Here is a 27,014-nt window from a genome sequence, read left to right as displayed (position 1 = left end):
CATTTTCTGGCTTTTCTCAGTCTAGAAAGCTCCAAATTCAAAAATAATTTCACATTTCTTCAACATAAATGACCCATTTTAAATACACATTCATCTTTCCAGAGGTGAAGTATCCCTTTAAGTGTTATATTCCTGTAATTTGACAAATATATACAATAATACAAATAAAATACAACAAATTGAAACTAAAATCAGTTTTTTTTAAATGTTTCAATAACTGTATCACATGATGTTTAACAGTAAGCAGCTAGTATACTAGTACTACATTCAGAGCACAGCAGCTGAGTGCTGACACACCTCTGTTGGCCACCATGACCTTTTTGATGGGTTTGTACTCCAGTGTCCGGGGTGCAGTATGGGCGGAGCGGGTCATAATCCACACCCTCCTGATGGCTAACAGCCCCAGGGCAGAGCGCTGTCCACCCAGTCCCACCTGTAGCAGCATCTAGAGAGCGAGAGCCAAAGATAGGCATTACAAAAAGCAGTTCCTTCATGCTGCTGTAGTGATATCTATTGAGTGTTATCTGCATGTGAAGAACCAAAGTGATTAATAGTAGCCTTGCAGTGTTTCACACAGGAGCTCTGGAGATAACAAGAGTCAACACTCGAACTAAAGGGAAAGTGAGGTCAAGGAAAATAATACATGGGACAACAGGAGAATAAGCCTTGTATAGTACAAATCAGTGCTGCAAAATATAATGACAAACAAATCCACAAGCACTTGGACAAAGAAAGAAGACTGGCATATGCTACGTGAGAAGATACTCAAGGATGTCTTTTTAAAAAAATGCTGTGTTTCAAGCGTATCCACACATACTGAAAAACATGAACAAGGTCAAGTGCCCACAGGGCCAAACAGAACAAAACACAATGTTATATTGCGGTCATATTGCCTGTGGACAAAGCTTCTAAGGCCGAGACTGAACACCTGAAACAACAGCAGAACTGATTAAACTCTGTGGGAATCACTGAAGGATCAGAGAGACTCTGAAGCCTCAGGAGACAAAAGGCTATAAAGACTAAGAAACAGACAATTAAAGCAGTGTTGCGCAACACAAACTCACTCAATTGCTCATCAAAACACACCCAAAACTAGAGGTCACTAAAAGGGTCACTTAAACCAGACTAAAAAAAACAACCCGAGTATGAATCCTTCACAAAAATATCAATACGATGCATTTAGAAAAAAGATAGGGTGAATTTTCATTTCATGCAGACGTTAACAGTGTTAACTAAATTATTAGAGTTTATAATTAGAGTTTTAAAATTGACTTTAATTGAGCATTAGCTTATGACAAACTAATAAAATGTTAAAATAGGAGAACAGAGCATGCACAATTAAATATCCTACATCGGCAGATATGTTATTGCAACAATAACATGCCTTCCTTAAATACAACATTTGGCACATTGTTAGTACTTAATTTTGTGTTAGACATAATTTTTAGATTTTTCTATTCATCCCATGTCATGTTAATAATTGCTGCAGATTTTTAAAACTATAATATTTTGACGACTTTTTTTTTTTTTTTTTTTTTACAATAAGCCATTCTGGTACAATGATGGGTCATATGACGTCCAATGTACTGAAGCAAAACCAGTTGTAAATTCAGGTTTAAACCAATTCATTTGGGGGTGGGGAGAACTAGCAAACACACCTTCTTTATTTCCTATAGAAATAAGGAAAATAACCCACAACCATTTCCTAAAGAAAACATGCATTTGATACTAAATTACATACAGGGATATTGCAAAAACATGCTCAAAAGTCTACTGACTGCAAAGGAAAGGTATTTGCACAGCATATGGTCCCATAGATTAATTTCTAATCTTCAAATCACAAAATTCCTCTACAAAAGCTACGGCTGATTTCACATGGAAGGTGTCCCATTTCACTAACTCTTCTGTAGTTACGGAAAAGTTCAACTGTTCTTATACTTGTCTTCTCCTGAATAAGGGGCATCCCTCTGCCAAAAATCACAACAATACAGCAACTGTGTCCTGCCTGAGAGAGAGAACCTGACACTGATACATGAGTGCTGCAGAGGAGGCAATCTGAAGCTGCTGTAAACAATAGCTCAGCACATTTGTGAGGGTTTAGGACTGTGTGGAGATAGGACTATGTATTGGTGTGATTTGTTAATTGGTGTGATTTGGTAGCAAAATGATCATCATAATGTTACAAATTTAACAAATTATGCAAAATATCTTCCTAACTGCATGTGTAGAAGCAAGTGGCTTTGAGAGATTAAGTGAACCATTCGCATTAAACCCTTTATCCAAGAGTATGTTGGCACAGCCTGCGGGCTTGGTCAAAAAAAAAAAAAAAGAATTACTCAACTACTCAAAAGAAAACCGTAATGCACAGAGATCCACTTACAAACTCACTCACAGCCCAACTTATGAGAACACAGGGCCATTTATTTGCCTATACAATAGAGAAAAAACAAGTCCAGAATATTGCCTCTGGTCTCACTCATTCTGCCACATCTTTCTTACTCATTATGAGAGACTTAACTGTTACACAAAAATATAAGGGCAATCCAATATTTAAACACGCAATAAACCAACAACCCTTTTCTTGGATCATTCCAACCCCAAAATGCACCACAAACAAGGCTTTCAAAGAAGTCTGCGTGTCACTCATAATGTATGGATGCATGAACATATAGTCATGTGAAAAAGAAAGTACACCCTTTTGAATTTTATGGTTTTACGTATCAGGACATAATAAAAAAATAATCTGGTCCTCGGCAGGTCTTAAAATGAGGTAAATACAACCTCAGATGAACAACTCATGACATATTACACCGTGTCATGGTTTATTTAACAAAAACTAGGCCAAAATGGAGAAGCCATGTGTGACAAACAAAGTACGCACTTACTGCTTCCATAGGAATGAAAAGAGTAAGTAGCAGTCAGGCGCTGCTAATCAAATGTCTTTGATTAACTGATCATCAGCAAGCGTGATCAGCTCTATAAAAGCAGAAGTTTTGGCAGTTTGATGGTCTGGAGCATTCAGGTATGTGTTAACAAAATGCAAAGGAGGAAAGACATCAGCAATGATCTTAGAGAAGCAATTGTTGCTGCCATCAATCTAGGAAGGGTTACAAAGCCACTTCCAAACAATTTGAAGTCCATCATTCTACAGTGATGAAGATTATAAGGTACGACCATGCACAGCTCAGAGAAACAAAAAATCCAAAAGCTACATCTCAGACTCTACAAGACTCAGTTTCATGTTAAAATGTTAAAGTCCATTACAGTACAATTAAAAAATCACTGAACAAGTATAACTTGTTTGAAAGGGATGCCAGGAGAAAGCCTCTTCTCTCTAAAAAGAACATGGCAGCACGGCTTAGATTTGCAAAGAAACCTCAAGAATTCTGGAACAATGTCCTTAGTTTGACCAGAGACCAAAGTGGTGATGTTTGGCCATAATGCACAGCATCACATTTGGCGAAAACCAAAAACAACATATCAGCACAAACACCTCATACCAACTGTCAAGCACGGAGGTAGAGGGGTGATGATTTTTTGGCTTGTTTTGCAGCCACAGGACCTGGGCACCTTGCAGTCATTGAGACGACCATGAACTCCTCTGTATACCAAATGTATTCTAGAGTCAAAAAATGTGAGGCCATCTGTCCGACATCTAAAGCTTGGCCAAAATTGGGCCTTACAACAGGACAATGATCCCAAGCACACCAGCAAATCTACAAATGAATGGCTCAAAAAGAAAATAATCAAGGTGTTGTACTGGCCCAGTCAAAGTCCAGACCTCAACCCGATTGAAATGCTGTGGCAGGACCTTAAGAGAGCCGTGTATTTAACAAATGCCTGCAAACCTCAATGAACTGAAGCAACGTTGCAAAGAATAGTGGGACAAAATTCCCCCACAACGATGTGAGAGACTGATAAATTCATATAGAAAATTATTACTTCAAGTTATTACCAGTACTGCTAAAAGTTAGCCTGACTTCGTCATATATTCTAGTCAGAATGTGAGTCTGATACTGCTCCCTAGTAGCCTGGGAAAACCCAGACAACTTCCGGCAAATTTAGATTTGCTCTGAAAGTTAGTCTGGCAAAGAGCTCATTCAAGCCCATTTCCAATCCGTCGAAATCGCGCCACCAATCAGAAACGTTGGGGTGGGCTTTACACGATGACGACAGCACAGCGATGGTGAAGCAGATTTTGTACATTTACAAAGATGGATGCCGCCGTGGAACTAGGGGTGTGATGGTTATAGTTGAACACCGTCATTAGAACTCTATAACCGCCAAAACCATGTTATTAAAATATTTTTTTATTTTATCATAGAGAATGTTTAAATACTAATATCGATGCGCAAGACCCCATTTTGCTTGGCTGTGTGCATGTTTTTTTTTGTAACAGCGGGCGCGGCGCCACGTCCGAGGATGACCGACTTCAAGCCGAATCTGCCCGAGCATGTACGTCTCACCGCACCGGTTCCCAGTTTGCGCGTCTAAATTGCAAAGTTCGCTGCAAAGTTTTTTTGGTTAAGGTTTTGTTTACTTTGTGTGATTTATTTAATAGAAAGCACATTCACTTCTAGTTGTGTTGCTGTTAATTTTTAAATAAACGTAGAGCAAGTAGCTAATCAGTGTCTGCTCATTTATTCAAACTAAGTTGTTCTCCTTCATCGCTTTGATTGGTTTTAGGTCTATCCAATTGCGCCCAGAGGCATTTGACCTACGTCCATTGGTGACGCCCCTTTGGAAATGATTTGTCTATGAAGCTTTGCCAGACCATAACTCAGTTACAACTGAGGGTGTTTCTCAAAACCAAGAATGCAAAGAACGGACTTGTGTTCTTGGGGAGAACGCTCTTGCTAGTTGTTCTTGGAAGAATGAACTCACAAGATGACAAGCACACAGAACGCTGCTGACAGTTTGAGACGATGTGTTCTTGCTGGTATTGCGCAATAATGCCCCCACACCGTCTGCAGTACCGTCACCGTCTGCAGTACCCAAACATAACGAGAATTATTGACGATAACAGCCAGGCTGCAATGGTCTCTTGACTGTGGGGTAAAACGAGTCTGTGAGCAAACTGGCCGGTTGGCTCACTAGCTAACTTAACACCCGCAGGCGCTTATGGAGATTCTCACTTCCGAAAACGTTTGAGCACATTTTCAATTCGCCATATATTTTCGTAAAAATGCCAATATTTGAAATCTACACAGTTGATTTCTCGCATCAAATGTTCTCAGAAGTGAATTTAGTGATGAAAAAACGAATTACTGTATTGACCTGCCTCTCCTTCCTCGAATGCCGAATTGAATGCTGGGATATTTCTGCCGTCAAGTTCACACAAGTTACCAACCGATGCATTCTCGGTAAAATGGGCGTGTCAAGAACACATCCGGGATTTTTAACCGTTCTTGCCAAAATGCAAACTTGTGTATTGGGACAGTACTTGGGCCACAAAAGATGACATTTCACAAGAACACAAGTACAGACAAGAACACGGATTGAGAAAGGCCCTGAGAATGGTCTGGTTTTAACCAGGCTAGCTCCATAGGGCTTTGATTATGAGGCGTGTCTTAACCGAACCAGGAAAAAAAAACCTCTGCACTCAATTGACCTTTCGCCGGCCCCTCCCCCAAAACGGCCATTGTCCAATCACACATCATAGCAACCCGTTACTATGTGAGCAGGTCCGTCAAACATTGACCCCAAGCAAAATGGTGAAGCGGTGCGTCCACAGCGTTTGTAGATCGGACACTAGATACCCCGAGAGATTGTATGGAGGAGTTGTGTTCTTTCCGTTTCCAAAGCCGAAAACACAACGTGAGCGGTGCCTACAATGGATAAAACAGTGTGGACGGCCCCACTCCCAGTTAAATGTGTCGAACATGGTTAACTCGCGTGCAGCGTGCGTGAGACAGACACTGAGATTAGTCAAAGAAACATGGAGAAAGCAGATCAAAAGGATCCACAAAGGAATTACGTTTTCTAAAGGGTTGTTGTTAACATGATATTTTCGGGGGGAAATGAGCAGCAGTCAACTAGCAGTGCAGCACCCGTAGCTAACGTTACAGTTTAGAGGAGTGCACGTTTGCAACGGGGAAAGCATGAAGCTTACTTGACAACATCAGTCGAGTTCATATATCAATATCGTAACAAATAGAAATAACCTTAAATAATGTATGGTTATCTGCATCTTTCCGTCTCTTATGTATAGTTACTTTTTAAACACGAAAATCGCATTCAGCATGACACGCAAGCGGTTGCCGTGGTAGAACCTGCTTGTTAAAGCGAATGTATAATCCTGTATCTGAGGCAAAATTACTAAATATGCAGCGTGAGTTAAATATTTCTAACTCCAAACAATTAGCCACTGAACCCCAGCTTATAAAATCTTCAAGGCAAGGTTGCATTTGAGGTACAGGACATGGGGTTTCTCAGATTTCGCTTGAGACCGGTAAGCATTAGCCTCGCTATTAGTCGGGTCTCCTTCATTGCTATTTTTATATTTTGAATATATCCCTCCAATGCATACTGTAACCCCTTTTGCCTCGATCTGGAGGATATCGCTGAGGTATTGCTCCAAAAAAGGTCACTGACACGCACGGGTCTCTTCCCGTCATGGCAATCTGTCGCGCTGGTCGTGTTTGTCCATTTGTTTGACGGACGTAGTAACCTTAACTAGGGGGCGTGGCTTTTGCGAACGGTCAATTGGATAGACCTACAACCAATCAGAGCAACTCAGTAAGTGACGTACGGAGGTGCTCGCAGGCGAGTGCAGAATGAATGGGAGTCTATGGGGTTTCACCCCCAGAAATCCACTTTTCTCAGGATGTAATTTTTTGTCAAGTAATTTGAAAGTTGCATTCAAAAGGGAGGGCTAAGATAATACACTCAGCTGAAAATTGCATTTTTAAGTTCACTTATCTGTTCTAAAAATCCGTTCAAAAATGTGATGACGTCACATAATAGCAGAATGCTAGCGTGTTCCGGCCAACAACGGCCTAACCTGTAAGAAATCGAAAGGACATAAGTACTCGTTCATTCGACTTTTGGCCTATAATCTATATTGAACTTGCGGAATCAACAATAAAATCTATGTTGATTCAACGACAAGCAGGAGAAAGAGATACATTTAGCCGTTTAGTCAAAGAAGTGCCAAGGCTCTCCGTTAGACGGGCTCTGGTGCGACCAAAGGAGAAACCACAATGACCGCAGGGTTTTCATTGCGTCCCATCTTCTTAGCGACCATCGGAGCCAGCTGATAAATTAAACTTTTGCCGAATCCCTTAGGAAGGACGGCAAACACATCTTTCCGATTGACAAATGCCTTGATTGCAGTTCTATGTTCGTCTTTTAAAATGAATGCGCTGTCCATTTCTTTTACAACAGACGTGATAGCGGAATCTCTACATCTCAATTCTCCAGCTGCAGTCATCTCTGAGGGAAACCAGTTCAATCCAAGCGCTCTTTGATAACGTGATGATTACGTAACTGCAGATTATCTGTCCATCATCGTATAAAGCCCGCCCTGGCAATTTGATTGGCCCGACGATTTCTGAACCGATCATAATTACTCCTCAATGGATCGAGTCCAGACTGAACTTCCCGACCAAAAAATGTTGTGGGCGGGGTTCGGGCTGGCATCCAGGTTAGCTAAAAGTGGCTCTATAAGCAACTGAATCATAGGGTGTACTTAGTTTGTCACCCATAGTTTCTCCATTTTGGCTTTTTTTGTTAAATAAATAATGACACAGTCTAATATGTCATGGGTTGTATTTACTTCATTAAGACCTGCTAAAGACCAGATTATTTTTTATTATGGCCTGATAAATAAAACCATAGAATTTCTTTTTCACATGACTGTATTTTAAGCAATGGCAAGATGGTAGATGTGAAATGGGATGAAAAGACAGGCAGCCTGCATGATTCTGTTGCTTTTAGCACATCATCGGTTGCCACCATGTGGCTGATGATGATGACTCCAATATATCCCATAATTCAAGAGTCATCAGGTTTCTGAAGATGTCCATAAGTGTCATATTATCACACATGCTGCTTTTCATAAAACATGTTCAGTGTTACGTAACTGTGTATAATATATAACAAAAATCTAAGTCAGGGGTGAATCTCTGACTATGACAATTATGACCAAGAACAAATCCAAGATGAACACAGACAGATGTAAGCAAAAATGAAAACTAGTAGACATTAGACAAAGCCTAGAACATATCCATGAACTTTTTCTTTTTCTTTTTTTTTTAGCATAAAAATTTACATAAGAGAACTGTATATCCTTGTTTTGTAACTGGTCACCAAATGTTACATTTCTTTTTACATCACATTTTGACTTCACCTATCCATTTTAAGTGGACCTACTGTGTGACAAAATAATTTTTAAAAGTTCAAATATTTTATTTAAGCTCCCAAATCATGTGAACTGGAATCCAATTCAATTCATAAAAACTGCATGTACAATAATTACAAAAGAGAAATGTTTAAAAATACATTTTTAAAAGTCATGCTGAATCTGCTCAAACAGCCAAATAAAACCTGGATATTAATGTACATGGCAGCTGCACAACAACATTTTGACAAAAGATAATATTTATAGTAATATAATATTTTAAAAGGATTAAAAAGAAGAAGGAAAAAAATCTTCAGCCAACTTCCTCCTCCAACCTATAGCGAAAATCATGTTACTGACGTCCAAATCACTGTTCATTTCTTTATTTGCCGTAAACTGCCCTATTAAGATTTTGGGAACCATTAGAGACATTTAGACACTGTCATTCCTGGATTGGACTTGGACAGATGGACGTTAAAATTGTCATCGACAGCTGCCAATTTAAAAGTGAACCTGAACTTGCTGCGCAATGAATAACCATTTCCATTAGTAAGCTTCAACATTCCCTTTTAAACTGACGTGCAGCCATGAAGTGTTTATGTTTGGTAATAGTTTATAGGTCAATATTTTTTTCTTGAATCAATAAACCACCCATCTGTATACTGCCAAACTATTGGTGTATGTTGTAAATCCATCATCTTGTCCAGTTTGATTCATTCAATTGGCACATGGGTTACGTTAGCAAACAGGGGAAAGCGTGAGAGTGCAATGCCCTTTGGTCGCATGCTGCACGACTTCAAAACTCTATCTAACACGGTTCATATATATATATTTACTGCAGAAGCCACGACTGTCTGTTCACTGAAATAATGCACTTATGCTCAAGTTAACATATCAAGCGGCTGGTGTTTATTAGGGCAGCAACTTGTGCTCATCATACTTGCAATATAGCATAACTTACGACAGCAGTTTCAAAAACCGCGTTTCATCTCATCTGATCCGATTAACATAGCAATGCGAGAATGCAGTCTTACCTTCTTGATCTTGTCTCACGGCAGTTGCGTTCTGGGGTCCAATCCTGTTCCTTGAAAGAACGTGAAGGGTGTTATGTACAGGGTGTTATGTCGCAGCCGAATGGTTCAGATTCCCCGCTGGATTTTCAACTCGTTAAAATTGTTTGCCGAAGTGTGTTTAAATCGTCTGAGTTGGCTTGTCCTGACACAAATCAATTGAACACTTTTTAGTATTTGGCCAGTTGCAACATTTTTTCTTGAATCAATAAACCACCCATCTGTATACTGGCAAACTATTGGTGTATGTTCTGAGACTGGCGTCCCCGCCTACGTCTCACTTGTCATTGATGTGATTGGTTGGCGCTGAAATCGGCGGTACCTATTCGTTCTGCGTGACGTCAATCATCAACAGCTATGTACAGGTCCCGGTCGTATTGGACGTTTGGGGAAAGCTTGGGTGTTGTAGTTTCATGACGGGACAAAACTACAGATGGATAATTACTGCAGTCGTTGTCATATGGACGTTTCCGTTACCCTCACTAGTTTCTAATTTTACACATACCAAAGTTATAAAATATGTTTGTAATATTTGCAATGTATGTGTTTCTAAGTGATATGCTGTGGACATGCTGACTCTTAATCAATGTAATATGAAATCAAAATTATAAAATAAGGCCTAATTGTCTCGTGCAAACAAATGACAATAAACACAATAGATATACATCAAATGCACTTTTCTGTCTCTCTTACACTATTTTTAATAAGCCCATGCAGATTTACAGTTATATAGGCAACAGTGTTATGAACAAAAAGAGGTAATTTAGAAACAGAGGTCCAAGATGTTTATTTAGCAAGAAAACCAGAGTTCTGCAACGGAATGCATAACCTTTCTCTTTTTTTACTATATTACCTTATGGGCAGAGGAAGAGAGAAAAAAGAACCAGACCGTAAACTTAGATCTCAAGAGGAAGAAAAAACAACAACATATAAAGGTCATAAAAAACATAACAGTAGAATAAATTAAGAACTGGGGCAGAAGATGCAATACTACCACCATAATGTATGTGATTCTACCATTATACACCATTTAACCTTAACCATTTGTTTGTTTAACGGTCTATACAGTTTACAAAAAAATGGATTTCATTCAAAGCTGCATTTCATGGCAGCAGTTGCTGCACCAACACAGCAGACACTGTCTAACTGGATGACAAGCATTACACACCATCCCAATTGCCACTGTGCATGGACCACAACTACAGGACCATGGGAGAGCATGCCATTGCTTCTGAAAATTTATTCTTAAAAAAAAAAATCATAAAATGCAGGTGCTATGGATGTATACAAATATATCAAATAGCCTGCAGGAAGAATCAACACACAGCTTAAATTTAATATTTTTCCCTAGACAGAAATGGTCCACTGACTAGGACACCAAGTGCAGCATCAAAATGTAAGACTGTGTATTAAGGTGAAAACTATTCTACATCTTCAGTAAAACTCCACACTTCTAGAGCTCAAACCAAACATTAAACCTCTCTACACCAGTCTAAAACAAATAGGGGGCAATTGCTTTGGGGTAGTAAAATTAGTGAGGAAATTGACGTTGGAAAGAAGGTTAAAAACTTCCCATGTTTCTCTCAAATAATACAAAAAAGGGGCAAAGCAAACTAACTAAAATAATTGGTCCCCAATTAACCATCTCTGGATTATTCTACACAGGTTTGTCTAAGTTTTTTTTAAGTTTTTTTTTCCGTAGACATTAGTTATGCGGTCCCTAAAGAACAAGCCCTATACCAAAACGTAAACTGTACTGAGTGGCTCCACTTTAAATCCAACTACAAGCACTCGCTCAGACACACAGTTCTACACTTACAAAAACAATCACACTATGACATGGAAGTTTGAGCCATTTTGTTATATAAAGCCCCTGATTATCCATGAATGGTTATTCACCATACAGTTCTAAGACCACTGAGCAGAGGTTGCATGAGAAACATGCAGTTAAAGGAGAACTAGCAAGTTAGAAAAAGAGGCAAGCTGGGAAGAAAAACAAAAGACACAGAAACATGCCAAACGTAAACAAAGCATGCATTGCTCTTGTCCATATAGTATGTCACAATCTTTAAAATATTGATACATGTGTTACACTGCTGTTATCACCATCATATATGCAAGATTTAAACTTTGTTGTGCATGTAAATGTTTTCCTCCAAAGAAAACCAGATAAATGTAGGAAAAAGATTACAGAAGATCATAAGTAAAAACAAGCAGAGCAGGGGGACTGTTTAAACTAAGGGAAAGCAGAAGAGAGCAAAACTAAATGGAGAGGAGTAAGATATTGGGTTGTGAATGCTTGTTGAAGGTTGACAGTGAGAGTGCTGCCCACTGTTTGGTCTGTTGTGCTCCTTTTGGTTTCCAGTTTTACTTCGCTGTCATCATCTGGACAAACTCTGAAAAATTGGGAAAAGAATATTTTTTGACAAACGTGCAAACCTTTACAAACTGAGTTCACAAGAATTCTGCAAGAAACAAACTTCAACAAAATAAGCCATGACCCATAAAGCCATAATCCATTTGACCCCTGAATTGTTCTAAATACCTCAACCACAAGCTTGGGATTTAAGCAGACAATACATACTTGCATATAAAAAAATACAAATAAAACACTATGCATCAATGACATTAACATGTGGAAATACCTTCATAGTTGACCTGGCCATCACCGTCAATATCTGCCTCCCGGATCATTTCATCCACTTCCTCGTCTGTAAGCTTCTCCCCCAGATTTGTCATGACATGACGCAACTCTGCTGCACTGATATAACCGTTTCCATCCTGTAAAGTATTAGTCATTGAGTGAGGAAAATATTCTTTCCAATTTTTTTGTTAAAGAAACACTTTCAATAAGTGAGTACATGTTTCCAAGAAAACCTATTTTACCTTATCGAAAACTCTGAATGCTTCTCTGATCTCCTCCTCGCTATCTGTGTCCTTCATCTTTCTGGCCATCATAGTAAGGAACTCTGGGAAATCAATTGTTCCATTGCCTGAGGGGGGTAAAAAGATAAGATTTAGAGAAGAGCTACAGTAACATGGCATTATCTGTGGAAGGGTTTCCTCACCATCAGCATCGACTTCATTGATCATATCCTGAAGCTCTGCCTCTGTAGGATTCTGGCCCAAAGAGCGCATGACAGTCCCTAACTCTTTAGTAGTGATGGTACCATCACCGTCTTTGTCAAATAAGGAGAAGGCCTCCTTGAATTCTGGAGAGAAAAAAAAGCACAGATAATGAGTTAAATATTATAAAATCATAGTGTTGGTTTAAAGGGAGTGTTCACTCCAAAATGAAAATTCTGTCATCATTTACTCATCCTCAAATTGTTCCAAACCTGTATGAATTTCTTTTTTCTGCTGAACACAAATGATGATATTGAGATAATAACCCCATTGACTTCCATAGTATTTTTTTCTTCTTCTCCATATTATGGAAGTTAATGGGGTCCATCAACTGTTTGGATTCAAACGATCTTTAAAATATCTTATGTGTTCAGCAGAAGAAATTCATACAGCTTTAGAACAACTTGAGGGTGAAGCAAATGACAGAATTTTCATTTTTGGGTGAACTATCCTTCTAAGGTAAAGGTTAATCTTACATACCAGCAATCTGCTCCTCTGTTAGCTGATCAGCCTATAGAAATGACACACACAAAAAAACATTTTTTTATAAAAATTCTTATAAGCATAGCCAGATAGCACTGAGATTTCAGTCTGAAGCTTAACTTTATTTATTGCGAGTTAAACTGAACGGAACGTGTCTAACACGTGACAGCTTGTGGTTTACAAGTTTGATGATGTCATTCATGACTACAACGCCTAACTCGGGGCTCTGAATTTACAAAACGCAGTCACAGCAGACTAACGTTGCGTTGCGGTATTTAACTGTATGACTATTTGCATTTTAAAAAATTTTCTATAATGTGGTTCACGGTTAGAGGCCAGCTGAATGGATTAGTGCGCATGCTGTGGGAAACTAAAAGCATGTTGTGGCCGATCCGATATATTATAAAAAGCTTGAACTATTTTTTGCACAAGGGACGATACGGTTCGCGTCTACTGTAAACCATCGAGATTTTTACATATATTTTCAAACTGTTGCCCGCTGACGCCGACATGAGGCGAGCTAGCAGCAACAGGGAATCAGTCAAGGAGGATGTGCTAGAATAGCACATTTTATGCTGTAAATGTCTCGCGCCTAATTGCAATTATTCAAACGTCACACGGCAAGCGATAAAGCCGCTTACTCAACACTCAGAAATTATATGAAAACTGTGTGTAACCCGTTTAAGTGACGTTAACCCGGGAGCTCGCGCGCTCTTTCAATAGAATGACGGTTAGCTCGCGAGGAGCTAGGCTAATTCACACCTATCACTTCGCCGTGGACGCTCAGCCATTTTTGTAGCAACGTTGCACTTTGACTATTAGAATAAAGTGTTATAAAGGCTTACTTACCATTGTATTTTAGTGTGAACTACGTTGCTCTTTACGCAGATAAAAATTGGAAATCCAAGCGTTTGCTTTCCGCCCGTGCGATTGTCAAGCACTATCTTCTGCTGCTGTGCGCCCAAATTTCAATATCACTACGCCTTAGTGTTTCGGTCCAAAGTGGGACGTCGCACTCCTTGACAACAAACCTGTTACTATGGTCTTCCTACGCCACGTAGTCAAAATGTTTGAACTCCAAATAGCACAGAGAAACCCTCCCGTTTTCGTTTATAAAAACGATATATTGTACAGCGTTGTTTATAGACTGTAAAGTTCTGTTTTAGGTTTATTCTTTTCAAAAGCCATAGCATTCAACGGTGGCTTTAAGGTTTGAATGGATGGTGCCGGAGAGTTTATATATAGAAGTCTGATGGCACTCGTCAGCTGACCTAGGAAACGTATTTTGATTGGTTTTCAGCCACCTGCAATGCGTCAGGGAGTCCTCGAAGAGAGCAGTTCTTAAAGAGACAGACGCAGGAAAACGAGTAGTAGAGTTGTGTAGATAGTGCTGCAGACTGGCAGCATGTCAGAGCAAGAGTCTGTTGTTATAATTACGCCCATTTTATGGTCAGTACAGTGATTTTGAATGTCTTATTTAGATAAATAAAGTTCAACTAAAAAACACCATTAGATTAGAAGGGACTACAATGCGTTGCTTAAAAGTGGAGGTTTTTGGTCAGGTTTGTGGTCCCAAATGAGTAATTGACCTAGAAAAGTTTGAGTTGTGAGAAGGTAGAGGACATAAGGAGAAAATAACTCATTCATCAGTAATATTTCAAGTATCTATTTTTTTCCCTTTTAGATTTACATTTAATCATTTAGCAGATGCTTTTATCCAAAGCGACTTGCAAATTATATAAAATGTACAAATATCTCTTGAAGGGCCTTTTTTTCTTGTGATAGACCCTTTTCACATTTCCAGGTTTCTCAGAACTGGAAGTTGTCATATAGTTGGGTAAACTTCTAAAGTGGTGAATGAGAGACTACATTAAAAAATATTTTTGTGTTCCCATTTGCTCAAATAGCAAAAGAAAAACTCCACAATAGTGTTTTCGCAACTTTCAAAGAGAAAAAAAAAATGAGAGAGATTGATAACGGTAGTCAGAATAGAGAAAGACATTTCATTTCATTTAACTTTACCATCACTCCCACAACTGCTGTAACACCCTGAAAAGAGCTTTAGTTTTTTTTGTAATTTGTTGCAAAATTAATAAAATACCAAGTATAGTGTTATAAATACACATTCTTTTTTTTAAATGGAAATTATAAAATAAAATCTTTGCTGGACTTAAGATGCTGATGACTGTTAAAACACTTCATCACAGTCTGTGAAAAGGGTCCGTTAGGTCTGTTCTCTCAGACCTCATACACTTGAGACAATTTCCCTCAACACTCAAGGCACTGAGCCGATCTCAGCAGGGGTTTGTAAATCTGTAATGAGTTAAAATAGCCAGGTGAGACTGAGCTCTCTATATGCATAATGAATAGCTCTAAATAAAGAAGTCATCAGTAGAGACACCTGATATCATGCTATGCTGGAGACAATGAGAGCTGCTCCCTTTTATGGCGGTAGATTTTAATTATTCAACCATGTCTCCGTTACATCTCATTATGCTGGCAACACTTATGAAAATAGATGAGGGAAGCCTACCTGAAATAATACAATGACAAACTACAAAGATGAATTGCTCCACTTAATTTATTGTCCACACCTTTCATTTTCATGCCTTTTTTTCAATTACATAGAAGAAACAGCCATTTAAGATTTACTCGAGGACACGTGAACACTTTGTGTGCAGAATTGCACTACATTTGAAAAACTAAAAAAATTACATAAAAAGGTTTAAACGAAAAATTATTCTTCCTATGGAATGTATTCTATGTAACAGAAAAACCACTACCAGCTTAAAGTTATGTTTAGTAGTCATGCAGTGCATGTGATGTATGTAATAGTACAATCTGATGCTTTATGCCAGTGTTTATGTACTAAAAAAAGGACAAATATTGTAACAGAACGGCCAAATTCATGTCCTCACACTAACTACAAATTTAAAGTGTGTCTTTAGGGTGTATAAGGAAACTTCAGCATTATACCCTGTTCTGGCTTCACCTCAAGTTTTGCAAGGTTACGCACTTTATCAGCATCTAGATCATCAGTACTAAACACTACTGTAGCGTCTTTAGGAATCTCAGCATGCTTCAGCTGAAGAGTGACAGTTTCGTTTGAGTGCCAGTTAAGTGCAATAAGGTAGCGCTCATTCTGGTCCCACCTTCGCACATAGGCCATGGCGAAGGTCGAGTTGAACAAAGGCAAGTATTCTCCATGCTGCAGAGAACGCTCCTTTGATCTTTTTTCACTCACAGTCTTGAAGAATAAACGGAAAGTTTTCATTTTATCCAGAATGTTCTGTAAAGCAAACATGAACATTTTACTAAAACTGCTAGACACAATATTGAATGTTGTAACTCTGGAGATTTAGCACTGTGTGCACAAGCGCCTTACCACTGGAGTCATAGTGTCGTTGGAGAAGTCCCACACCATGGTTGGGTTTTTGGTAGACTAAATGGAAGAATAACACAACATTTTAGGATCTGCTCTCGAAAAGCACTCGGACCTGCTGCCTACTTTTGATAAAAACCTTCAGTTGACCTACCTCATCTCCCAGTCCGATCTCGTCCCCATAATTAAACACTGGTGTGCCAGGCAGGGTGAGCAGCAGCAGTTGACTCAACTTGACTTTGGCAAGCCCCACTACTGAAGCCAGGTGTCCAGCGATACGCCCACCGATGTTCCAAGCCAGTTGGGTCTGATTGTAAGTGGAATACAAGCGAGCAACAGAATGGGCAACTTCCAGAGCAGACCTGGACCTTAGAGCACCAGTGAGGAGCAGGTCAACACCAGTTTTGTTCAACACAGCAACTATGTCATCAGGAGAGGACTTCTCTGTAACGCCAATTAAGACCCTGGAAAGATAAAAAAAAAAAAAAGTCAGTAAGGTTGTTTAAGGTTATTTAATAAAAGTATTGAATGGAGCAAGTTGGTTAGCAATACAATTTCAAACCAATAAACAGCCCACTAAAGTCACCTTGACTGGAATTCAGTTTGTAAAAGTTGCTCCCAACGACCACAAGGTGGCTCCTTTACTTCACAAAAATAATCTACTAGTCCATTCATGAAGTTTAAAACAATAAATTAAAGAAAATCAACTGTGGAGTGCTCACTTTTTAGTTTTTCCATCGGATTCTGTCTGATTGCGGAGAAGGTCTTCAACATCCCTCCAAAGGGATGGGGCTGCAGTGGAAACCTTCTCGACACCGTAGAAGAGGAACCCGTCTACACCTTCTGCTAGCCAGTGCCTCAGAGCAGGCTACAAAGACAAGGATCAGAATTATTACTCTGGAAACTCAAGTACCCAAATCAAGTTCAAGTGACAACATAGATTATTGGACAAAGAAATTATCTATTACTATTGCTCACAATCTAAGTCATACCTCAAGTTCCAAAGAGCTGACAACATTATTGTCAAACCAGGGCTCTTCTCCTTTATAGTTAGGGGTAAGGTCCAAAACAACAAAGATACCTAGGGGTAAACACAAACATTTAATTGATATATAATTTTTCAAACATATATATATATATATATATACACACACACACACACACACACACACACACATGTGTATGTGTACATACAGTGCTTAACAAATTTATTAGACCACCACCCAATGTAAGGTTTGTGCCACAGCTGCCCATAACAAACAATATTGGTGATTACCAAAATAATTTATGTTTCTGAAATGGTTAATCCACCAGTATGTGTAAGCTCTTTAGTCACAGTTGGCGAAGTCAAAGTCTGGACTTGAATCCTATAGAACAAATTTGGGATTCAGTGGATTCAAAGATAGATCACACAAAAGTTTCATCATAAGAAACTCTTTGGGAACAACTAAACTATTTGGAGGTCGATAACAACAGAGACTGTGGAAATGTACGGTACATAAAAACAATGCCAGCAAGAATGCAAACTGTTATCAAGGCCAAAGGACGCCATACAAAATATCAAGGTTTTTTTTCCATTTACATTAATTTGCATTTATTCATTTTACAGATGCTTTTATCCAAAGTGACTTACAAATGAGTAAGCGATTCAGCGTGAAGAGGCAAACAAACACATGAAGTGCTCAAAATAAAAAGTTTCAGACATTGCTTAGAGTAGCATAAGCTAGAAAAGGAAGGGATTAAAAGGGAAGTGAAAAAAAAAAATTATAATGATGAGGTTAAGTGCACACGGAAGAGTTGAGTTTTAGCTGTCTTTTGAATGTAGTCAGGGATTCTGCCTTCCGGATGAAGGTGGTGAGATTGTTTGATTTTGGTTATTGTGTGTGAATAAAGACTATCTAGTTGTTTCAGTTTGTTATATGCCAAATAAATGACAATAAAAACATTTAAAATTTGAAAGTTTTTGACAGATTCCTAAAGTATTTTTGTTTTCTCTTCATTATGACAGGTGGTCTAATAAATTGGAGCACTGTACATGTACACATACATAAGCAACTGTATATTGTGAAATATTATTACAATTAAAAATGTATATTTTAATATTTTAAAATGCAATTAATTCCTGTGATGGCGAAGCTGAATTTTAGCATCATTACTCCAGTCTTCAGAGTCACATGATCCTACATAAATCATTATAATATGATGAGTTGGTGCTAAAGAAACATTTTTAACTCATTATTAATGCTGGAAAACAGTTATATTTTGTAAAAACTGAGATACATTTCAGAATTCTTTGATAAATAATAAAGTCTACAACTCACCTCTTTTGTGTGCAGCCTGGATTACTTCTTTAAACTGCGACGCATTACCAGCCTCTTTGGAAATCTCAGTCAAGTTCAGATCCTCTGGCTTGTCGGCACTGGACACATGGATCGGGCCTATGACAAGACCCTTCACCTTTAACTCATCCAATGCCTGAACCTTTCCAGCCAAACCTGAGGGAAAACGAGAATAAATAGGGAGATATTCAGATCACAGACCACATCCATGTTAATACTCCATGTTAATAAAATCATTGTACCAGATTTATCGATTCAGCAGCATAAGGAAAGAGTGATTATGAGTTTAAACATGTTCAGAGCCTGACATCCGCATTTAATCCACATTTAATCCCCAATCTGACCCAACCCTGCAACCCATTAACACTCCCTCCTTAACATAGAACATTTTAGTTGATTGGGTGTTGGCCCATGGAGTTGTCTGTCTTTACCTTTCAGGTCTGAAGTAAAGGAGTTCACGTCTCCAATCTGGTACAGTGGTCCATAGTTCCACCAGTTCATCTCAGGGAGGGGCTTGCATCGAGGAGCATGAATAATGATGGCAATAGCGCCAGCCAGCATGCCCAGCCAACCAAGCCAGAACAGAATCAGAAGTGCCCAACGAACTTTAACCCACCTATTCAAGAATAGACAACATTGATTAAATCATCCGAGTAACTGAAAAACTGAAAAATCCGCACCAAGATCTAACTTAAAGTAAATGAGGTTTAGCCATGGTGCGTGTCATACCCTGGTGTTCCGGCTACTTTCATGAGTTCTTCTTTGGATAACCCAGTGAATTTAGTCTCCTCATCTGGAATCTTCACCTTCACAATGCCATTCTTCTCACTTACAGGCGAGATGGCATAATTATTTCTAGCCTCTCCCTCTCTAATGGGCTGCTTCTCCTGCTCCACCTCATTGAGCTCCACATCTTTCATATCCACCTCAGGTTCGTTGCTCATTTTGTCAGTTTATGTTTAACGTTCTGGAAACAAATTTAATTACATTAGCAGCAAGCACATCTTGGGCTGAATCCGAAATCGCCCAATAACTTATTCACTATTCCCTACGTTAGTCCACTGATAATAATACTGCTCACTGTTCGTACATCGGTTGCACGCTCGTTACTTCAGAGCAATGATTGGTTGAATAAGTGCACTTGGTTACGTCCACTATGCTTTCGGACACTAGTACAAATGTCTGTCCTCTCAAATAACGCCCTATTTGAGGGTATAGGGGCGATTTCGGATTCAGCCACTGTCGTCACGGCACCAGAATTACAGGCTGAGGAAGCAGATGTTTGACGTCATGGGCAAAAAACGCGTTCAGGCAAGATACGCTGAACGTTGCATCACCTAATCAATTCACGCGGAGATGGCGACAAAAAAGCTTTTTATAACAGATGTACTAATACCCGAAATGACAAGTACACCAAGGCTCTTAGGTAGACTAGAAAGATTTGGGCTCTGTTAGACAAAACAACAGTTAATCCAGATTAAACCTCCAGTGACCGTAGACATAGCAACCAAATGCCGGGTGCCAGATCAGCATAACCACGCTCATCAAATCCAGTTAAAAATATACAAATAAATATAACCGACGTGGGGCTAAATAAAGCTTTTGTGAGAATTAATTATATATAACATTATCGATTCGTTAAAAAGCAGTAGTTTTCAAAGGAAATTGTACATTTGATGTAAATGGTAGCGCGACATTTTGTAAACCGGATTGGTCCAGTTCTATTAGAGCCTGTCTGTTCACTGACTCATTCAGCCTTAATTAACACAGGTTAAAGAATAACAAACAATTTAAATCAGAAACATGCCAATGTAATAGTGCTTTTAAATGTGAATAAACAATGATGTACGTTACGGCTCGCAAATATCAAGGATGTTGGCAAATTTAGGAACTAAATTACGCAAAATTAACTGAAACAAGACCAGATCTTACCAGTTAACGTTACACTGGAATAATGATGAACTCTTCGTTTAAATTGTTTGCGATAAATAAGAAATACCCTGCTGATGTTCCCTGGTATCGTTCGTGTCTGTATTCACAGTGATGCTCGTGGTTTTTATACGGCAAAGAGAGTCTGAGCCGCATGCCTAGTCTACAAGTTTCTCCGCCCACATTTAAGGGGGAACAGCACAAAACCTGTTTTCGGACTAGTGAAAAAGCCGACAATTCTACTATTTTAACGAATCGATTCTTTTGAACAATTCGCTTAAAAGAACCTGTTCCTTTGCATCATGATAAAAAAGTAATAATAACCAAACCACATTTCCAGTATATCTTATTTGTATTTTCTGCTAGTTTATTTTCGCTACATCAGTAAAATCCCATATTTACCCCTAAAGATCCGACTCAAAAGAACGATTCGAATCATCCACGGCGTGAATCGAGTGCAACTAGCACATCAAAGCTGAAGCAGTTTAATTGAGACTCATAATGTATTAGTATTATATCTGTGGCATGTATAGAGAAAACAAACAAATTAATTTAACAATGTTCAGTTTTATCAATTCTGTAGTACGTTAACCTGCATTTGCATTTCAGGCAGAAAATTCATTTTTGTAGCATTTTAGATAGTCCACCTTAAAGGACCCTGACATTACTACCTAATTCTTTCTCCTCCCTGTTGTTTTCGTGACTGTTTGGGAGGGTTGAACTCAATACATGATTGAGTTCAACCCCCCCCCCCCCCCCCCCAAAAAAAACAACATGTTTATGGAGGTCTTGAATGTATTGAGTTTCTTTCCTAGAAAGAGAAACAGCAACAAGAACAAAAAACATTGTAAACGGGAATCTCAATGTACAGTTTAGTTAGTTCTTCAGTGCTCTGTTCAATCATCAAAGTCTACCACTTACCCAAATTGTTCTATATTTTAACCATGCTGTATTTATATGTTTTATATGTATAGTGTAGCTTAATTTGTTTGTTCTTTAATATATTATAAAAAGACCACTAACCCAGATAGCACAAGTCTATTTGATGTGATGTTTACATCTGGAAGACGTATTTTTAAGAGTGTATGCTCATCTGCAATACATCTATAGGACGTTTCCTGTCAGATGTCAAATAGACGTTTAGAAGATGTCTTTAAGTCTTTGTCATATGTCTTTAATGATTTAGAATGCATGTTAAACTGACATCTTCTAAACGTCTATTTGATATCTGACATGAAACGTCCTATAGACGTATTGCAGATGAGCAAACACTCTTAAAAATACGTCTTCCAGATGTAAACATCACATCAAATAGACTTGTGCTATCTGGGAAGTGAAAAATAGCTCAAAATGTTTTGCTTAACCTTTACCCTAATTATGTGCTTTGGTCATTTAAGCAGCTAAGCCTGATTAAATGCAACTCCAAAACTCTTATTTGAATTTGCCATAGACATGGAGTACAGTAAAAACGCCTTATCAATCAGGTAGTTTGATGAAACAGCAAAAGAAATACAAGAGCACAGATTTAAAAAATAATAATAAACAAAAAAAAATCTAAATGTATAAAGCCCTTATAGTTTTAACCTCTTTAATAAATTCTATTGTCCTTATTTGCTTGTCTTTTGTGCTCCTAGTGATTAATAATGTTCATTCAATGCAGTACAGACCCATGCATCAGAAAAACATTCACAACATAGTGTCACAGTGTCTGGTTGTGTTCCCTTGTTTGTCACTAGAGGTCCTCGTTATCACGGTGTCCTTCACTATTGACTTCATTTCCCAGCATTCTGTCTGTCACTGTCACTCATCAGTTCATTGCACTCAGCTGTTCCCCGTCATCATTGTTCCCAGCTGGTCATTGTTAGTCTTGTTAGATCTGTGTATATATTCCCTGTTTGTGTTAGTATGTGTACGGAGTCGTTGTTAGATGTCACCACTTCCTTGGTCGGTTTTCTTGTTGGTTTGTGTTTTGTTTTCATGTTTGGTTTGATAATTTGGTTTTTGACCCTTGCCTGGAAGACTACGATTTGGATTACCCTTATATTAATAAACTGCTGCTATTGGATCTTCTGTCCCGTGTGTGTCGTGACAGAACGACTCCGTCAACTCTGATCCAGCGGTATGTTTTTTGATATCTCTTCCCCAGCCACCGAGCGGGAGAGAAGGGAATTTTTTAAGGGGACCCGGTTGGTCAAGTTTTGCGGGACCCGTGGAGGTCACAGAGGAGGATGTAGTCGGGAGACAATCCCTGTTCCGGTGGTCCCTGTTCCGGTGGTCCCGGTTCCGGTGGTCCCGAGTCCGGGGGTCCGGAGAAGAAGGAAGAGACACGTCCCTTCTGCCCAGTCAGAGACTGTTCACGTCCCGTCTGCCCAGTCAGAGACTGTTCACGTCCCGTCTGCCCAGTCAGAGACTGTTCACGTCCCGTCTGCCCAGTCAGAGACTGTTCACGTCCCGTCTGCCCAGTCAGAGACTGTTCACGTCCCGTCTGCCCAGTCAGAGACTGTTCACGTCCCGTCTGTCCAGTCAGAGACTGTTCACGTCCCGTCTGCCCAGTCAGAGACTGTTCACGTTTCGTCTGCCCAGTCAGAGACTGTTCACGTTCCGTCTGCCTTCATGGACCTGGACTATCTGGAGCGTCTGGCACGGATCCTGGACATGCCCGTGACTGCTGTTCCAGAGCCGGAGCCAGTGTCTCCTGTTCCAGAGATGGAGCCAGTGTCTGCTGTTCCAGAGCCCGTTCATGAGCCGGAGGCAGAGCCATTGCCTGTTCCAGAGGCAGAGCCATTGCCTGTTCCAGAGGCAGAGCCATTGCCTGTTCCAGAGGCGGAGCCATTGCCTGTTCCAGAGGCGGAGCCATTGCCTGTTCCAGAGGCAGAGCCATTGCCTGTTCCAGAGGCAGAGCCATTGCCTGTTCCAGAGGCAGAGCCAATGCCTGTTCCAGAGCCGGAGGCAGAGCCAGTGCCCGTTCCAGAGCCGGAGGCAGAGCCAGTACCCGTTCCAGAGCCAGTGCCGTCTGCCTTCATGGACCTGGACTATCTGGAGCGTCTGGCTCGGATCCTGGACATGCCCGTGTCTGCTGTTCCAGAGCCGGAGCCAGTGTCTGCTGTTCCAGAGCCGGAGCCAGAGCCAGTGCCTGTTCCAGTGCCCGTTCCAGAGCCAGTGCCCGTTCCAGAGCCGGAGGCAGAGCCAGTGCCCGTTTCCGAGCCGGAGGCTGAGCCAGTGGAACAATCAGTGCCCGTTCCTGAGCCGGAGCCGGTGCTCGTTCCAGAGCCGGAGGCAGAGCCAGTGCCTGTTCCTGAGCCTGACCCAGTTTTTGTGTCTGTGTTTGTGTCTGTCTTTGTGACTGTGTTTGTTCTAGTGTCTGTTCCCGAGCCGGTGTCTGTTCCCGAGCCGGTGTCTGTTCCCGAGCCGGTGTCTGTTCCCGAGCCGGTGTCTGTTCCCGAGCCGGTGTCTGTTCCCGAGCCGGTGTCTGTTCCCGAGCCGGTGTCTGTTCCCGAGCCGGTGTCTGTTCCCGAGCCGGTGTCTGTTCCCGAGCCGGTGTCTGTTCCCGAGCCGGTGTCTGTTCCCGAGCCGGTGTCTGTTCCCGAGCCGGTGTCTGTTCCCGAGCCGGTGTCTGTTCCCGAGCCGGTGTCTGTTCCCGAGCCGGTGTCTGTTCCCGAGCCGGTGTCTGTTCCCGAGCCGGTGTCTGTTCCCGAGCCGGTGTCTGTTCCCGAGCCGGTGTCTGTTCCCGAGCCGGTGTCTGTTCCCGAGCCGGTGTCTGTTCCCGAGCCGGTGTCTGTTCCCGAGCCGGTGTCTGTTCCCGAGCCGGTGTCTGTTCCCGAGCCGGTGTCTGTTCCCGAGCCGGTGTCTGTTCCCGAGCCGGTGTCTGTTCCCGAGCCGGTGTCTGTTCCCGAGCCGGTGTCTGTTCCCGAGCCGGTGTCTGTTCCCGAGCCGGTGTCTGTTCCCGAGCCGGTGTCTGTTCCCGAGCCGGTGTCTGTTCCCGAGCCGGTGTCTGTTCCCGAGCCGGTGTCTGTTCCCGAGCCGGTGTCTGTTCCCGAGCCGGTGTCTGTTCCCGAGCCGGTGTCTGTTCCCGCTCCCGAGCCGGTGCCTGCTGCCGCTCCCGAGCCGGTGCCTGCTGCCGCTCCCGAGCCGGTGCCTGCTGCCGCTCCCGAGCCGGTGCCTGCTGCCGCTCCCGAGCCGGTGCCTGCTGCCGCTCCCGAGCCGGTGCCTGCTGCCGCTCCCGAGCCGGTGCCTGCTCCTGCTCCCGAGCCGGTGCCTGCTCCTGCTCCCGAGCCGGTGCCTGCTGCAGTTCCCGAGCCGGTGCCTGCTGCAGTTCCCGAGCCGGTGCCTGCTGCAGTTCCCGAGCCGGTGCCTGCTGCAGTTCCTGAGCCGGTGGTTGCTCCTGTTCCACCGCCCTGGCCGCCCGAGGGGTCGTCTCCGCCCTGGCCGCCCGAGGGGTCGTCTCCGCCCTGGCCGCCCGAGGGGTCCTCACCGCCCTGGCCGCCCGAGGGGTCTTCACCGCCCTGGCCGCCCGAGGGGTCTTCACCGCCCTGGCCGCCCGAGGGGTCTTCACCGCCCTGGCCGCCCGAAGGGTCTTCACCGCTCTGGCCGCCCGAAGGGTCTTCACCGCCCTGGCCGCCCGAAGGGTCTTCACCGCCCTGGCCATCTGGTGGACTGTTTGCTTCGCCCTGGTCGCCCGATGGACTCTCTGTTTCGCCCTGGTCCCCGGTTAAACCCTCACCCCCTGTTCCTGTTTCCCTTCATGGACCTGGCCCACCATCCCTCCCCCTGATTCTCCACCGTTCCACCTCCCTCCGGAAGTTTTGTGTTATCTTGTACTATGTCTTGGAGCGTCTGGTAGCCGCTCCGTAGAGGGGGGGTTATGTCACAGTGTCTGGTTGTGTTCCCTTGTTTGTCACTAGAGGTCCTCGTTATCACGGTGTCCTTCACTATTGACTTCATTTCCCAGCATTCTGTCTGTCACTGTCACTCATCAGTTCATTGCACTCAGCTGTTCCCCGTCATCATTGTTCCCAGCTGGTCATTGTTAGTCTTGTTAGATCTGTGTATATATTCCCTGTTTGTGTTAGTATGTGTACGGAGTCGTTGTTAGATGTCACCACTTCCTTGGTCGGTTTTCTTGTTGGTTTGTGTTTTGTTTTCATGTTTGGTTTGATAATTTGGTTTTTGACCCTTGCCTGGAAGACTACGATTTGGATTACCCTTATATTAATAAACTGCTGCTATTGGATCTTCTGTCCCGTGTGTGTCGTGACACATAGAGGACTGTGCTTCCACGTGTCTCCGTGAACCTCTCAGGAAAACTGAAATATGATCTAACAGCAGACATAGACATGCAGCGAGGAAAACACGTGCTGGTATTTTGATGAGATAATATGGACTATTTTACCATAACTTTGTCTAACACGGGCACCTGTTTGATTGGGTTAATTGATCATTTTTGTGGAAACACAAAGGTGTATTGTGTAATTGCCTGCATGTTTGTAGAGCACTATAAGTGCAACACAAACTTCTATCGCTTTTTCTTTTTTTTTTAAATAGAGAGGCATAAGTGAGCATAAGTTAGAGCATAACACTCAGAATGAAGCTCCTCCCATCCAGTCTCAGATACCATGTAAACACATCAGAGCACATTGTGTCCTTCTGTTAAGGACATGGTTCTGACTCTGAGCGGTGGCTTACAAGCAGGCACGTTTTCTTCTTTTTGGTTTAACAATAAACTGTGGCTTCTTATAAAGAATACATCATCTCATCATTCCTTAGTATGTGTTAATGAAATCAGAGAAGATGTGAGAGTATAAAAACTTGAGAACAAAAGAGCATAACTGCTAATTTGCACTTTCCTTGATCATCTCTCCAGATATCAAGCAAGCATCCTGGAAGGGACTAACCCAATCAATATTACACAAACCCTTGAGTTAGGCTATGTGTGTGGGGGGGAAATCAGTTCAACAAAACTAACTTAAACCACCTGGTTTGTGGTGCTGCAGTTAGAGCTTTATTAACAGGATAACCTTTTATGCCAAGACACTTTTTGACCATGCCGGTTTGAGTCAGCATGCTGTGCCCTCATTCCTTTCCAGGCATCACAGCACCAATTCATGGATTGGAACCTGCGAGAAGATATCTAGGCCTAGCGTCATGATGGTTACGCATGCATGATCAGCATGAGACATCTGAAATATTTACTCCAAAATTTGCTCTTGAGGTAGTCTTACAAGTAATTCAATACTCGTGAACAAAAATGATTACCACTGTCGTCCTAGAGAACAAAGCAGAATGTAGGCACACAAACCAAATAAAGCGCTTTAAAAAAAATTATGCATCAGTTCTAATCAGTGCAA

The 27,014-nt window shown here is 41.4% G+C and overlaps 3 protein-coding genes across 3 annotated transcripts in view; all 3 read right to left on the bottom strand.

The window, feature by feature from the left end:
• LOC130073993 (pyruvate carboxylase, mitochondrial-like) overlaps positions 1-9,421 on the bottom strand; it is a 79,220-nt gene extending 69,799 nt beyond the window's left edge. Inside the window, exons 1-2 of the mRNA XM_056239454.1 lie at positions 9,376-9,421; positions 298-445 (exon numbers count right to left, since the gene is read on the bottom strand). Coding sequence (XP_056095429.1) covers positions 298-445 — 148 coding nt within the window. The 5' untranslated portion in view covers positions 9,376-9,421. The remainder of the gene's footprint in view (positions 1-297; positions 446-9,375) is intronic.
• A 656-nt stretch (positions 9,422-10,077) lies between these two features.
• Positions 10,078-14,232, bottom strand: calm3b (calmodulin 3b (phosphorylase kinase, delta)). Its single transcript, XM_056239461.1, has 6 exons — positions 13,870-14,232; positions 13,018-13,048; positions 12,480-12,623; positions 12,298-12,404; positions 12,057-12,192; positions 10,078-11,807 (listed from the first exon to the last, which is right to left on the bottom strand). Exons 1-6 carry the CDS (start codon positions 13,870-13,872, stop codon positions 11,779-11,781), a joined length of 450 nt encoding a protein of 149 aa, XP_056095436.1. The 5' UTR covers positions 13,873-14,232; the 3' UTR covers positions 10,078-11,778.
• A 1,351-nt stretch (positions 14,233-15,583) lies between these two features.
• slc3a2b (solute carrier family 3 member 2b) lies at positions 15,584-20,747 on the bottom strand. Its single transcript, XM_056239453.1, has 9 exons — positions 20,674-20,747; positions 19,471-19,708; positions 19,173-19,357; positions 18,724-18,897; positions 17,395-17,483; positions 17,125-17,270; positions 16,557-16,866; positions 16,406-16,462; positions 15,584-16,309 (listed from the first exon to the last, which is right to left on the bottom strand). The coding sequence occupies exons 2-9, from the start codon at positions 19,683-19,685 to the stop codon at positions 15,965-15,967; spliced, it is 1,521 nt and encodes a 506-aa protein (XP_056095428.1). The 5' UTR covers positions 19,686-19,708; positions 20,674-20,747; the 3' UTR covers positions 15,584-15,964.
• Positions 20,748-27,014: the final 6,267 nt, after the last annotated feature.

Source organism: Rhinichthys klamathensis, unplaced genomic scaffold (assembly GCF_029890125.1).
Source record: "Rhinichthys klamathensis goyatoka isolate OS25496 unplaced genomic scaffold, OSU_Roscu_1.1 h1tg000565l_1, whole genome shotgun sequence".
NCBI classification, from domain to species: Eukaryota; Metazoa; Chordata; class Actinopteri; order Cypriniformes; family Leuciscidae; genus Rhinichthys; species Rhinichthys klamathensis.
This window is presented reverse-complemented; position numbering and strand designations above follow the sequence as displayed.